The sequence below is a fragment of the Scomber japonicus genome, chromosome 10 (assembly GCF_027409825.1).
Source record: "Scomber japonicus isolate fScoJap1 chromosome 10, fScoJap1.pri, whole genome shotgun sequence".
Lineage (NCBI taxonomy): Eukaryota > Metazoa > Chordata > Actinopteri > Scombriformes > Scombridae > Scomber > Scomber japonicus.
The window spans coordinates 6,642,209-6,658,131 of record NC_070587.1 but is presented as its reverse complement, the minus strand read 5'-3'; the positions used below and the strand labels follow the sequence as shown (position 1 = coordinate 6,658,131).

Below are 15,923 nucleotides of genomic sequence, written 5' to 3'. Positions count from 1 at the left end.
AAGTTTACTGTCTTTACTGAATAATCTTGTAAAGAAGCAGGGCAAAGTGTAAATCCAAAAAAAGCCTGACACAAAAAAAACAACAAATAACACACTTACACACAAAGCAGGTGATGTTGTACTCATGAGTGAATATAATACAAGGAGTCACATTCAACACATTATCTTTGTTTAGTAAAGAAAAAAAGTGGACAAAATATTTTTAGCCACACGGACCTTCACAAGTGTGATATTATGCACCTGGGTGTACTGTGGAGTGTAGAAAGTTGGATTTAAGTGTGTCCTCATCAAACATGCAGTGAAATGTTATTTTGGCCATCAACCAGCCATTGTCCTGTTCATTTATATTGATGTGTATTGATGGAGAAAAAACTGCCAATATAAGAGACTAATGGCTACCATTTACTAACAATGTACATCATACTTTAAGGGTTTTTTGATCAAGTTGTCTTTGAAATATCATTCCCTTTGTCTTAGGTATACGTCTCAAATAAAATATTCTCAGCCTTTTCTCTATATGAGCCAATGCATTGCATACCAAACTGAATGGTGTCTGTTATGCAAGACTTTTATAGTTGTTTTTGAACAAATGGTAAATTAAAGCATTATGAAGTTTCTTTTTAGAGAGCAATGTTCTGGATTATGTTCTCAACAGTATTCACTTGTACTTGTTCCAGTCCCATGCTGTTTTCTCCCTTGACTAAATACCATGCAGCAGGGTGGAGGTCAAAACAGAGGCAGCAGATAAGAGGGACAGAGGAGAGGAGGGAGACTTGAGGAAGGAGAGGAGGGCGTACTCCCTGACCGCAGAGCACAATGTCTTATCTTGTCCTCTGTCCTCCCTGACGTTATCTCCTGCACATGGACGAGGAGACTCTACACAGCTGTTTTCTGCCAGCAGAAATGGAAATAAGAAGGTAATCTTTTATACAAATGAAAGTGTTGCATTACTTAAAAGGCAAAGTTGGTTAGTAAAATAACTCACATAAAGGTGAAAGTACATGAGCAACAAGTCACAGTTGTAGTTCCAAATATTTTCTTTCACTCCAGAATGTGTGATTTGGTTTTGGCAACAGCCCAAAAAATAATGTGTAATATTTTAAAGGCTTAAGAATTTTTCAGGCCTAGAGAAAAAAAAGAATATAAATCATTATTTGAATAAAATAGTTTTAGTTTTAAGAGTAGTAAACCAGTAGCTTTAGTCTAAAGTCAGAGAAGCAACGTTGCAATGTAGTAAAGAGATTTGCTCTCAGTCACTAGTTAACACAGTTGAATGACTGTTAGCTAAGCCTTACATAAGTTGTGACCCAGCATAATAATCTAGTTAGTTAATGACATGCTCCTTGCCTCTTTTGAAATAGTGCTAGGTTATTACTGTAGGCACTTAAGCTAGTTAGCCGGGCACACTAACATTTGCATTAGCAGATAAATTCACAGTTACCTTTGTTACATTTTTACACATTTTTTTGTTTAGGTTAAAATGCTATTAATAAGGTAATGGCACTCTAAAATGTTAGAGAGATCCACCAGGCATAGAAACTCATCATTATTCCATTCTCATAATATTCTGTGAAAACTCTGACCAATCATATCATTCGGTCCGAATGATATGATTGGCCGAGCGACCTGCCTGTTTTCCCCTTCCGCATTATGTAATCGTGCACGCACCCCCACCCGGTAGAGAGTCTATTGTGGATCCACGGCATTATAATACATCCATGATCCACAGCCGTAAACAGACAGTAACGACTGACAATGAGTGACAAAAGCAGGCCACGGCTTCCACCTCCAGCCGCTCCCACAGGGATAAAGAAAACTATACTAGAAAAATCAACTATGTATATCAGAAAACTATTGTAGTGCATGTTTGTGGGTGCGGGTGGGGGGGGGGGGGGCATAGGAGGGAGGAGGGGTTGTTACTGTTCAAGTTTTTTCAAAGTGCTGTGTGAAATGCAAGAAAGGTAAAAGTCGCTTTAATCCAATACTTAAACTTTTGTTGTTGTGGTTTTGGAAAGGTAATAAAAACCCTTTAAATATGGAGTATCACTCAAGTGCACCGCTTTGGCATGTGAGACAGGCTTGACAGGTCTTTCATGCTTAGGAAAAATTAACAGCTCTGATTGGTCGATCACTGTTCCCTTGCGAGATTAAGCTAGTCTTATAAAAAAATATTATTTATCCCATCCATTCACATCATGCCAACTCTTCTCTGGAACAATTTATACAGACAGACAGCAGGGTTATATAAAATTGAGCATAGCTGATAAGATAGCTTCCTTTATTTTGGATTCAGCACTGAAAGGTCAGCACTGTCAAGACGGCTTGCAATTGGTTTGCAAGTTCATCAAAGTTGAACTCAGTGGAAAAGCTCAGTGCCAATTTACTCCACAAGTGAATCCACTGATCACTGCTATTGAAATTAATTGTCCAAAATGTGCCTGCTAATCTCCGATTCTGACAGTGTGTATAAATAATAGTTAATATATAACTGCATTACGTATCCTACACTGAAGGAATAGTATTTATAATAAAAAAAGATTTGAACTGGCAGTTAAGGCATGAATAAATCAGTATCTCAGATGGTTATTTTTCAGTTTCTTGCAATGGAGAGATATTGTTATGGATATATGACCAAAGCCTTTTGTTTTTTATTCCGTATCCTCTGTTCTTGATTCATGGTTTCAAACAGCAATATCCAGGGATGAGCCTAGAGTGGATCTTGGATAAGCCTCTAGCCCTTGGCTTAGGTCCCCACCCCCATCTCTCTGGTGCTTGCTCCTTCTCTTTCTCCCTCTGTTTCTCTCCCTCTCTCTCAAACAGACACACACACACACATACAGGGAATCCAAAAGCACAGACACTCTTTGCCAATTTAATAAAGAGAGACTTTGTCATGCGTATCTCTCCCACAGCTTCCTGGCCAGAGTGACAACAGTGTGGGTGAGTGGAAAAACAGGAAGAGGACAGACAGACCATAGGCAGCTCTAGTGGGCAGTGGATTTGGCCTGTGTGTGTGTGTGTGTGTGTGTGTGTGTGTGTACATCCGTGCTAAAGCCTGTGCATGTGTATAGACAGCATATGTGTTAACCAGCTAAGACATGTGCTCACTAGGACATTACTCAACATTTAGAAGTGATGGTGGTGTAATACAGATAGGCTTCCCAGTCAGGAAGGAGAACTAGCTGTTTCCTGGCAGGTGACGTCTAGCTGTCAGAGCCCATGTACGAGCAGGATATGGCTCTACCATTAACAGACTGCATGATGGGAAGGCCAATGAACAAAGACCACAGGGGAACTTCACCCAGGCACAGAGCTTTTGGGGAAACTCAATAATGCATGATTTGTGTTTTCTTGGTAGTACAGCATGATTGCTTCCCTGAATGCCTCTCTGGAGGATGAATATCTCTAAAAATGTACAGATCCCTCAAGTGTTATTGAATACACTCTAAAAGATACAACATTGTGCCTTTTAGATGTTACTTTTAACACCACCCCAGACACCAAAGGTAGCTTATTCCACCCTGTTTTTCTTTAGCATCAAAGCAGTCACTGCAATATTTTCTTTATTCTCACACACTTCATATTTTTCCCTCCTAATTATTTTTGCTGCTGACAAAGATGCTGTAACCAACTGCTTGAATACTAACTGTGTGTCCAAACAGATTTCTGCTGTGAGTGAGTCATTTGGTAAATATAGGGAATGACAGCAGTGACTTTCAATTTGGGCTCAGCTGTTTAGCAGTCTAGTTGGAACACACAAACACGTGAGCATGATGACAGATGCACGCACATGCATGCGCGCACACACACACACAGACACAGACACACAGCTGTCAGTGGTTTGGGTGTTGAAAGAAGACATTTGAATTCTGCAATGCATACATATAGGAGATGAAACTGCGGTGTGCAAACATGGCGTGACATGAAGCCTTGGCTTGGAAATAGGTCATATCATAGGTTGTAGAACGTTTAAACTGCCTCAAGTGTTATTGCACCAATGTATCAGGAGATGAGACCTGCTTTTGCTTGACAGCCAGAGAGGCTCCCCAGATGGCAAACAGAAAAATGAAATTATGCCCAGAACATTCCTGATTCTTATTGTCCACAAAAGGCAGTCAGTTCCTGGTGTTTTTGTGAGGCCAAACTACAGTCAGAGCTGCCTCACAGCTCACTGTCATATTTATACCTCAAGATTTATTTTGGAGAAGTGAACAAAGCCCACCCCCAATTCCCCTACCCGACAGAGACAAATCTGTTTATTGAAAAGGTGTGTGCGAGCGAAACAGACAGTAAGGCCACAGGTACATGTGCATGCATGTGTGCGGGTGTGTGCGCCATCTTTGCTGACGTGCATGTGCATAGGTGTTATGTTTGTTTATGGAGGGGAAAAGTGTCACCGGGTGCTTTAGCCCCACCACAAACCCGACTCCTCCTGACATCTGTGAGTCAATTAGCTGACTGAAGAGAAAACATCCCTGCCCCCTCTCTCCCACACCCTCCCTTCCCTTCATGCATCCCTTCCTCCACCAAACAACTCCAACCAGCCAGCCAGCCAGCCAGCCAGTTAGGTAGTGTAGCATAGCAGCTCCTGTCTGCCCAGGCTGGTGTGAGGCAATGGGGGAGGGGCGCTAGTCAGGGCCGGGGGTGGGAGGGTAGTGGGGGTGATGAGGTTGGATGTCAAGAATGCGGCTCATGGTCTGCTCTTTTGTGTGTTTTGTGCAAGATGAATAGGCCCATGGCAGGCTGGGGTGCTAGCCGGCTGCAGTTCCCCGTTGACTTGTGTGTTAGAAAAGCCTGAAGGCCCTGGCCTGCCCCTCTTGAAATAAGACAGACGGATAATGAAGGCTGCTGCGTGAACAACTTAAACGCCCACTACCTATAGACATAACTATTTCCCTGTTATTTCCTCCATGACTCATTCTTGTCTCAATATTGCGTATAGCTTCATTATCTCTCTTCTCTTATGTCTATGTCTATCTCTCTGTCCATTCCTCCCAGAGCCCCCTATCAGGATAGTTATTGTTTGCTAAGCTGGTGTGGGGGCTGTTCTTTTTTGTGCCTGGTGCATCCCATATTCCCTTCCCCACTCGTCCCCAATGCCCTCCACGTCCTCAGGCTACTGCTATGGAAATATGTTTCAGTCACATTGCTAATTATTTAAGAGTCGTCACCTCATTAACAGTGCTGGGAGATAATGAATGATTAATAGGTCATTCTTCACATCGTCACTGTGTTCTCCCACTCTCTCCTGCTCCCTCTTTCCATAATAACAACTTGTTTGACAGGTTGTGCTGGCTCTTGTTGTCCATTTAGTCTGTGTTTCTCCAGCACTCCTGCACTTTATGTGTACATTCCTAGAGGTAACTGGAAACGTCATCAGTGGCTGTAAGGCAGGAAGTGCAGTGAAGGGGACATGATTAGTGTTTGTGTCGACAATGATCCCTCAGGCTAGTAAATGCTGAAGAATGGTGTTGCCTGGAAGATGCACACAGTGGGCTTGCGGTGCTGACTGTAAATGACTGACATTGCTTGGTAATGAGCCAAGATTGGATACATGAAACCAGGGAGAACTCCAGTTGTGTTTGTATAGCTTGCATGAAGTCATCACTGGAGTGTGTGAACACCTGCAGGCACTAATACTACTTATCATGTCTTTGGTATCATGATAAGTACACTGGGAATTCTCAGCTGTGGTGGGGACGTTTCAGTGGTTATCTGGCGCCTCACCCATCTTTTCAGTCTCAGCTTTCTCAGCTGATAGAAAGTTCACATTCTTTAAAGCGTTATTACTACTCCACCACTGCAGGGTTCAGTATGCCTCAGATGAAGTCATGAGATGAGTCAGTGTCTTAGGCTTCATCCACCCTAATGTTAATCTACACATTTCCTTTTAAATGTGCATTTTAAAATGAAAACAATCTCCATCCAAAAAAGTGTTTAGCACCGTTTCAGAAACAATCTCCATCCATACTAACACACCTGAAAATGCGTATCACATGACAATTCACATACACTAAGCATGCACGTGGCGTTGTAAACAGGAAGCAGACTGTCTGCTATGTGGTTTGTTTGCTTAGTTGCAGAAAATACTACAGAAGAAGAACAGCAATATCGAAAAGTAAGACCAGATATTTTATTTGCTTGGACCAGTGATGAGGTGGAACTCTTACTGAAAGTAACACAAGTAGAAGTTGTTCATGATAAGACCCAATCAGGAAATCAAAGGTAGGTGTCTGCATCATAGTTTTCAAAAGTCACCGTTTCCATCTGTCCAGAGTAAAACACAAACCTGGAGTTTTCAAACTCAAACTATGTCTATGTCAAAAGTCTCCAGTTTATGGGTTTGAAAACACCGGAGTTGTGTAGATGCTAGGTGTAAACATAGTAAAAGTTATGTGTTTTAAAACTAAAATGTATTAGTGTGGATAGCATTAGGGCACAAGTGTTCATACTGTAGGGTGTGCTGTCACAGAGGCATTTGAGGATAAATCAGGCAACCGGAGAAAACATTAGGACTATCTGTCCTCTGAGGCAATCATGGTTGTACGGTAGTTGTGTGAAATATTACAAAAGAGAGTTTGAGTAAGAAGTTCAAACCCTGCCTTATTTCAACACCTCCGCACACCGAGACAACTGCTGCGTAAAGTTGTCGTGATTGTCAGATTGTCTCTTTTGACACTACATATCAGACATGCTGACAAGCACTTCCTTTGAAGCATACTCGGACCAAAAGTGCTTGTTGGAGGGTCAAACAACTACTGAAAAACTCCTCCCCTCACACATTTCTGACATCTGAACTGATGGAGGCTGTGTTTAAATATTTCTGTAACTTTCTGAAACTGATAATACAACAAGCACAATCACCTCAAGCAGTGATTAGCCAGTTGTGAGGGCTAAGAAAGGTTTGAATTGTATTGATTTTTCTGTATGCACAACTATTCCTGGCACTTTTTTTCTGTACAGTCAGTACAGTACAGTGAAGTGGGGGAAAACAAGAACTGTAATTGGCTGCTTGTGATCTTGTGATGTTCAAGGTGAATATAACATATAAGAAGTTAAAAAAGGGCCTCCTTATAGTCTCCTTTTTAGTAATACACGTGTATTTAAAACAGCACTGCAAACTTTCCACTCACTGCAAACCCCCACCCTCTATTTCTGAATGAAACAACATTGAAATGCTTACTGCACAGACTAGTGTCATGTTCAGTAATGAAACAAGGTGGACTTCCCCACTGTGGCTCTGTAACAGAAGGTGAATGAAAGAATACAAGTGTTGTTACAGAGGAGAATAAAATTGAATCACAATATGGCTCAATCATGTATGATGTATCTGAGCTATCAACAGGTGAAATTTAACGCTCCACTGTAAACCAAAACCATGTCACAGGTATCTACAATGGGACTCCTGTTGCAGCAAGCCTAAATCGGGCTTCACAAATCAGCTTTGATATGTATTACTCTCTGGTTGTCCTTTATTTGTAGCTTTTTACAAGTCATATGAAGCTACTAGACATTTTCAAGTGGCACAAAAGATGTGTGTGTAAAAACAAGCAAATCAAGCGTGTCACCACAAAACGGTGATAGACCAAAGTTCATAGAAGGGAAGTCATGGCTGTTTAAAGAAAAAAAAGGAGTGTTCATTTAACTTCTCATGGAACAATCACAAATGTTGTCAGAAAGCTGCTTTCATGTGGTACATTCCAACAACCCCCCTCCCCACCTAATCACTACTTTCACTCAGGCCTCACCCCCCTACATTCGGCCTCAAGTGAGAGAGTGGCAGTTTCTACGTTTGTCCCCCTCCTTCCCTTCCAAAGTCCCTCACCCACTTCTTCACCAAGATATGCTTGAGTCAGACCCTCCCCCCACTCACTCCCCCGTTAGCCTTGACTCAGGCTTATTGCCCTCTCTCAGCTGCTCGGCCGAACAGTGTCTGTTGATTGGTGGTTGAGAGCGAGAAGGAAGCCTTGGGAGTATTTATAGAGTCTCTCTCGTTTACCAGAACAATAACAACCCTCCCCCACACCGAGAGAGAGTGGCAAACTGACTTTTGGTTTCACATCTCAAGGGAAATGTGCACTCTGGGACACACTTTGTCCTGATGAAAAAGATGACTGCCCATTCATATGGATTATGTGTGGCAATGATAACAAAATAAATAAAAACTTAGCAAAACTGACCCATAATTTTAAATTTGAAGATCACCAAGATTGGAGACAGCAAAAATAGTTTGAAGTTTATTGCCATGTGTACACTGTGCTGAACACCTGATCAGTTCATTTCACACAGAGTGAATATTCATTTAATCTGAGATGATGAGTCAGTACAATACATGCAAGCGCAACCAATTTATTGTAAGGATGTGGCAGCATTTCCCCAAGTACTCAGTCACTTGGCTCCACCTCTACAAAGCCACACTCCTACTAACTGCTTTGAGACTCTATACAATTCTGAAAGGGAATATTGGCAAAGCCAAAAGTGGTAGGATTAGTCAGGTAGGCCAGATTGAGTCAGCTGGTTTTAGATGAGTGGCTTTTAGTTGTAGAGAGAGATGTTGACAAAGATTAAAGATGATTGGGTGATTGGATAGTAGCTGTTAGCTCATGGTGTGCAGGGCCCAACTGTCCATCTAATCTTCTAGTATTGTAAACGTGATAAATCACTCATGAATACATTCAGCTGATGGCCTTGATTCAATTTAAGCATACTGTAATACTCATACAGGGTTTGGTGTGAAGCGCTGAATGAAATTGTGTTTAGTTTGCATTTAATATGTTAAGCACTTCCAATAAGTTTCAAGTAGAGATACCGTGCAGATGAGTGTCCATGTAATACATACACTCAGCAGGCTTCGACCCAGAATAGTTTTCACATCTTCAGTTTTCCAGGAAACACATAAATAATCCCTTCTTTAGAATGCCCAGGTAAAGGTGCAGGACATTGAAAATGGCTGGAGCAATGACATGGCCTTTGTCAGTAATGCTCCCTTTTAAGATTGCTCACTAGCAGAGGAATATAATGCACATCCAACATTGTCTGTCATTTTCTTGGTTTGGAATATCCAACAGGGACACACCACACAGTGTTAGTATTTTGCCTGGATGCCAGATCAATATCTTGCTTCACCATTTCATTGTTCTCTAGTTGTTATATTAAGTGTCCTTCTGCCCGACCAACTTGCAGAACCAGGGATGAAGTTGGAGGGTTAGGGTAGGGTTAGGGTTATCTCATCTGGCAGAAGGATTCCTCTGTATAGAGTCTCTGTACTGGACTCTACTCCAGTGGATGCCTTCACTCCAAGGGGGCTCTTCAAACACTCCTAGGCTTTGCTGAGGAACAATACAGATAGTCTGTAGGCTCCCTTGAAGTCTATCATGGAGGGCTTAGAAGCAGCAGTAAGATGTTTTATGGCACTTCATAACAGCTAGGAACTTGCTGGAAATAGTGCAGTTGCTTACTGTGGGAATAACATTTAGAAGCAGATGATGTTCCAACTGAGTAGATCAGCTGTTGCTACAATGCTCAAGAAGGAAAGGGCAGTTATTGACTATGTTGTTGTGTGCTGTCAGTAAAGAGGAGTCAACGAGGAATGTCAAGGCCTTTGAAAAGGAGAGCTCATCAACAGTTCAAAATATTCATACTGATGTGCTGAGAACATGAATATGTAGAACTAAGCAGCTAATTCTTTAGATCCTATTAGAGGGGGAAACTTGTGTGAAATCAACCCATCCTGCAATAGCTGTGTTTTTATTATGTGTTTTACAGTGTGGCACAGGAGTGTATCCAAGCAGGGAATCGAAGTAACACTTGCACCCTATTGCTCCCATAAAATCAGGCACATGAACTCTTACTTTCTTTGCTCTCTCTCCCTGAAATGCAAACACGCACGCACACTTACACATAAGCATATAAAAAATCGATAGATGGCTCGAGGCAAGGTGTGTGTAGACTCCACCCCCAAATCATGCCACAGTTGGAGAAATCTGTGAGACATATACAACGCAGAAGAAGCAGCCTTTAAGGGATAGTGTATTCTGCACCTAATTACAACAACACAAGCTTGTTCAATGGATATATAATTACAAAATGCATATTCCACCACAATCACGGCTGATTGAGATTTCATGCAAATATCTTGGGTCTTAAAACAGATGCAGCAATTTGATTGGTGAGCCCCAGAAGGTTTGGACACATTGTCTGTGCTCTCTAATGCAAATGACACCATTAGTAGCTTTTTAGCCCTGGGATAAAAATAAAGATGTTTTGATGCATTTTAAAATGCTTGTTTGTATGTTTGTCATACTGTCATGGACTGCAGTAACCCTGCTTCTGTTCTTACACAGCACAAGAAACTTATGTTGATTTTCTGTTTTGTTTGGACTGACTGGCTGGGTGAGTTACTCAGGAAGTACCCACACCTGGGAGTGGCTTATTAACACTAGCTTAAAGTGGCCGGACAATGTCAAACAATGACAAACGCCTGCCAGTGGTTGCCCATTTATAGACAAATTCCCTGGACAATAGATTGGCTTGCGCTCCAAAAGTGGTTCCATTCATTTGCAATTGCAGGCAAGAGGTTGTTGTCCTGAAGTGGGCAATCAGAGACATGTGCATCTGCAGAGTGGAGGTACACAGACACACACACACACATATAGAAAAACACAAATGCATGCATCCATAGTCCATACACGTAAACGGAGAGAACACACATCCATGCACGGCAGTAGTTACGCAGCCGCTGCAGCCAGTGTGGCCTAGAATAGCACACAGGCTACATTCCTCTGCCCTCCCTCCACCGCCTCGCACAGCAGACTGGTGGGTCACATGGACCAACAGTGATCTCGGTGATCTTGGAGATGAAGTGTACATGCACATACCACATAACACTCTTGCTACACATACACATAGTTCAAATAGATAAGTAGGTGCAGACAAGTTAGGTACATGCCTGAGTACGTGGGTATCACACTGTCAACATGACTCCCACATACAACAAAAAATAATAATCCTTATTAATAATATTATTGCAAAAAATTCTATCTATCTATCTATCTATCTATCTATCTATCTATCTATCTATCTATCTATCTATCTATCTATCTATCTATCTAAATTAATTAATTAAACTTAGTCTGTGTGTTTTGAAAGCACAGGAGCAGCAGTTACTTATGATGACAAACAAGATGTCCAAGTGTTCTTTCAAAAAGAAACAGTGGGGAGGAGGGTATTTAAATTGACTACTGTGTCACAGCTCTCCAACAGCCCTTTTTTTCTACGCCCATGCACAATTATATTAAGTAGGGCCAATAGGAACAAAGAAGAGGCAGGACCGTGGCTCCACCTCTCCCTGACTGCCTTCCTCTGAGCTTTTTAGATGTACATAATCCCTGAGTTGACCCAGAAAATAGGCAGTCGTTTCAAGATCTGATGCGGCAGTCTTTGTGCGCACCGTCCCCGCTTGAGCATGAAGCGTAACCCTGTGGAATACACACTGTAATTCGGAGGAGCTTTGCCTTGTAGAGGAAAACTGTTTAAAAAAGACGGAGCCGAAGCAAAGTCGCGCAACTTTGTGAAAACGTAGCGGATACGGGTAAGTGATCTTTATCGGATTTATTTGTTGGAGAAATTGGGGTTTTGGTCTGTGTTGGTCTCAAGGGCTGCTGCTCCATTGTTTGCATTCCCTTGTTTCAAAGTCGAGATTAAGAAAATAGATATTATTCCATAGTGTCGGGGAAATTATTGAACGCAAACATTTATACGAGTCGATCAAATGAAATCCAGGGGGAGGGCGAAGCCTTTGTTGAATTTCGTGCCTTATTGGAAATGTGGTGATTCAGCTGTTGGGGAGATGTTGCATGATGTCAGTGTTCTTTGTTGCAACCTTACGTGCGTAAAATGTAACAGATTTTTTTCTGGCTCAATTGGCATGCAACATAGATGGGATTTAAGCAATGCATTACGCGATGCACGCATTTTCCCTCTTTTTCTCGTGGATTTAGTCGTGCATGAATTATTCGGCTGAAAAATCCAAACAATGTCGGACGTTAACCTGTAATTTCAACCTGGGCGTTCATTCCTTGGCACAAAGAGGGAGGTTTTAGGAAGACCAAACACACGAGTAAGGTTTTCGGTTTTCGCCAAAATGCAAAACAATCTTGCAGATTGTTTTTCCGGAAGCGTTTTTGGTGGTGTAACTTGAGGTGGTATTGTGACATTACAAGAAAATGTGTATCTTTATTGTTTCAATGAAGATGTGGAGTGTGGTCACTGTAAAATAAGTCAATAGGTATGAATTGTTATATTGTTATGGAATAAAGCAATGTAAAATCTCACATATGACAACATCAGTACTATTGTTGTGTGTCCAGTTTCATACTGGCTCACATTGAAGGACAGTTAAATATACATGCATGTCATGTCAGTATTAACCCTGCTGTGCCTCCTCTGATGTTTCTACTGTTTCCAAACATCTTGTAACGCCTCTTTATATTTTCCTAACAGTATCTCTTCTCTGCTTTTAGACAGGAGGCATGGCAGACCATCTTATGATGCCCATGAATCACAGCTCAGCGGGCGCCAGTCTCCACGGTTACAGGATGGGCATGAACGGCCTGCAGGCAGGTCACCAGCAACATGCCAACCAGCAGGGCATGCGGGCACTGCCCAATGGCCAGATGATGCACTACGGTGGCGCCCAGGCCAACATGGAGACCGCCATGAGGCAACGGCAGGGCATGGTGGGTGGACCCATGAATGGACAGCTGAATGGGGCGCAGATGGGTCACCACCAGATGACCTCTGGTAACATGATGTATAATGGCCAGCTGCAGCAACAACAGCATCACCCTCAGCAGCAGCAGCATCATATGCATCCACAGCAGCACCAACAACAAGCCCAGCACCCACAGCAACAACAGCAGCAGCAGCAGCAGCAGCAACAACAGTTCATGAATGGCGGGTTAACATCTCAGCAGCTCATGGCCAGCATGCAACTGCAGAAACTCAACACCCAGTACCATGGACACCCACTGGGGCCTATGGGCGGGAACCACATGGGGCCCACGACCCAGTATCGCATGAACCCAGCCCAGCTGGCTAACATGCAGCACATGGCCGGACCAGCACTGGCCCTAAACGGTATGGATGCAGATATGATCGACGAGGAGGTCCTGACCTCCCTGGTCATGGAGCTGGGCTTGGACCGGGTCCAGGAGCTGCCAGAACTCTTTCTTGGCCAGAATGAGTTTGACTTCATCTCAGACTTTGTCAGCAAACAGCAGCCTAGTACCGTTAGTTGCTGAGAGGATCTGGTTTGTGAAGGCAAACAAATGGAGACAGCAGAGTGAGAATTGCCAGGATGGCGGAAGAGTGCTCATCTCTTTACTTTATATTTTGTGAGCACCTCTCTGTACGACCATGCCAAGTTGCAGCGCAAGGTGCACAGAAGAGAACTCTGGATATCCACAGTGAACGCACAGTGCTCGAGTCTCACATGTGCTGGTGGCCAGAGGGTGGTTGGCTTTAAGGCCTAGTTCCACCTCTCACATTTCCTGGACATGAATGTAATAAAGTAATGCTGAAATTGTCAAAAGCCACTCTGAACAATGCTATGACACTGTGTTTCCTCCAAGCCTGGACTCCATGACAGTTTACCAGTAAAAAGGTGTATTTATTTATTCCTATCTGAGAAAACTGATATAAAGAATAACCACCATCTCCATTTTGGAGTCCAAGTGGTTTTAATGATTTTTGAGATTGAGACGGGGAAGAAAATCGAATTTAAGTTCTCTGCTCATTAATTTTTTTCCCCATTCTATTTGGCCTAGTATTAAAAATAAGCTCGGATGACAAGGTCATTTACACAGAGCCTGCATTTGATATTACAAAGGTCAGACATGACAGAAGTACAATGTTAAACAGATTTTAAAAATGGTTCACTTTTGAAAAAGTGGCCTTTTTTAGATGTGATGTTCTCAAAAATCTACTGCTTGTACTGTATGAAGCTGTATAACTCCAACATGTCCACACTGTTGTGTTCTATTGGAGATGTAGAACCGCCTTAATCGCGCAGATTCTTATTTATTGGTTGTTTATATTGTCCCCTTTTTTTGTGGTCAAGATGGGGGGATGGTCTTTGTGAAAGGGGTTTTGAGGATCAATAAAGATGGCCTGGATAGAAGTGTGGCCTGCTTTTCCATTCATTGCACAGTTCTTCCCCCGGGCAGTGGAAAGCTAGCTAAGTGCTTAGGTTAACCTCTGGGTGTAGGGAGACCTCAGTTTCTTTCAAGTCTGGGATGGAAACATTAAACAGATACAATATTTATGCTTTTTGAGAAGGATATGTACTCTAGCCTGTACCTCCTGGGTTTTCAGTATCATAGCTCCTTAATTTGCCATTTTCAGTCAGTTAAGAGAAGGCAAAGTGTCACTGATGACAACTGGATTGACATGGTGATAATTACATGTTTCTCTGCCAGTTAGCAAAAGAAGAACTGTATTATATATCAGTGTACATCTTATGTGATATCTCAGGTAGTGACATCCATATGAAATCTGCTGCTCAACAGTTTTATTCATGTGATTAGCTAAATAAATGCCACACACTGACATTACAGGCGGTGAAAAGATTTCCTATAATGACAAAATCATCCATCAAAGGGAAGCAGGCTTACAGAAGCAACATTTAAATAACACTGGATTCTCTGCAGCACAACAAACATTTGTTTCTTTGCTGTGTGTAAAGAGTAACTTGTGTGAGGTTGGGGGAGGTGAAAATGACCAAAGAATGCTTACCTTGATGGGGGTTTAACTGACTTAAGGCTTGTAAGCCCTGAGTCAAAGAAGGTTGGTGCCTTTTCCCAGCTCAGCAGATCGTCAGAGAAACAGAGTATTGCCCTTTAAACAATAACTTTGAACAAATGAGTTACACATATTCAAAACAAACCCTCTCCAGTCTAAGCTATGGTCTGTTGGGGTAAAACAATTTTCCTCATACCGTATAATTGAAATTCATTATGAAATTAGGCTGAAGGGGTTTTCTGGGGTTGCTGAGTTTGTTGGATTGTTTTATGCCTCCGGGCTCTGAAAATGGTTGATTGAGGTCATGTTGGGAATGTCATCACCGCATTTAGCTTTTTCACATTGTTAACAAAGGCATCTTTAGTGGCATCATGAGTAACAAGGGGAAAATGAGAGCACTGCTGTTGTTCGTAACCAGGAATAGCCATTGCTGATTGTTCAGTTTTTTCAGTCAACTCTGTTCTTAAAGCAGCCTCATCTCTTTTCATTTATCCACTTGTGTTCAAGAGGATGTGCTTTCAATACCAATTTGAAACATGGTATCATAGGTGATGCATGCACTTTGAAATATGCTCATAAATGCCGGTTTGTTTCAAGTCACAAAGACTTGCTTAAGGGTGTACGTGTGTGTATATGTTCTTGGCTTAACACTGTCATGAGAATGGCTCATAAGTAGGCCAACAGCCTTGGCACAGTGCTTAGTAACGGTTGCAGATCTCTTGCCCAGTGCCAATCTGGTGAGATGGTCTTCTGGTGAGTGGCACATGGGGCATGCTGGCATACTGTCAGAACTGTGTCTCCTCATATATCTCATAATTGTATGCTGCACTGTGAGCTCCTTGTTTAGCCCCAATTAAATGCAGATGTTGTGTTACTTGATTGTGACTCCATAGACAAATGGCTAACTATGCGAAACAGCACTGTTTGCTCTCCCAATCCCTTGTTATGACTGCCGCCTGCCTCACAGAGGCCAGTCTAGACGCAGGCTAAGCAGGGTGGGACGCTCAGAGACGTTTACAGTTAGTTCTGTTTTTCTTACTCTCTCGTTTTTAGCCCACCCACAGAAACTGTTCAACACAACAGTGTCTTCCTGTGGTAGCTTGCTGTTTTCTCAATATAAGTCA

General features: G+C 42.3%; 1 protein-coding gene across 2 annotated transcripts; it reads left to right on the top strand.

Moving 5' to 3' along the window:
* Positions 1-6,147: 6,147 nt before the first annotated feature.
* cited4b (Cbp/p300-interacting transactivator, with Glu/Asp-rich carboxy-terminal domain, 4b) lies at positions 6,148-14,179 on the top strand. Of its 2 annotated transcripts, none has more exons than XM_053327964.1 (2): positions 6,148-6,225; positions 12,522-14,179. In XM_053327964.1, the coding sequence occupies exon 2, from the start codon at positions 12,531-12,533 to the stop codon at positions 13,299-13,301; it is 771 nt and encodes a 256-aa protein (XP_053183939.1). In that variant the 5' UTR covers positions 6,148-6,225; positions 12,522-12,530; the 3' UTR covers positions 13,302-14,179. The 2 variants fall into 2 exon arrangements, with proteins under 2 accessions (XP_053183939.1, XP_053183938.1); XM_053327963.1 differs by lacking the exon at positions 6,148-6,225 and adding an exon at positions 11,406-11,590.
* The last annotated feature ends 1,744 nt before the right edge of the window (positions 14,180-15,923 follow it).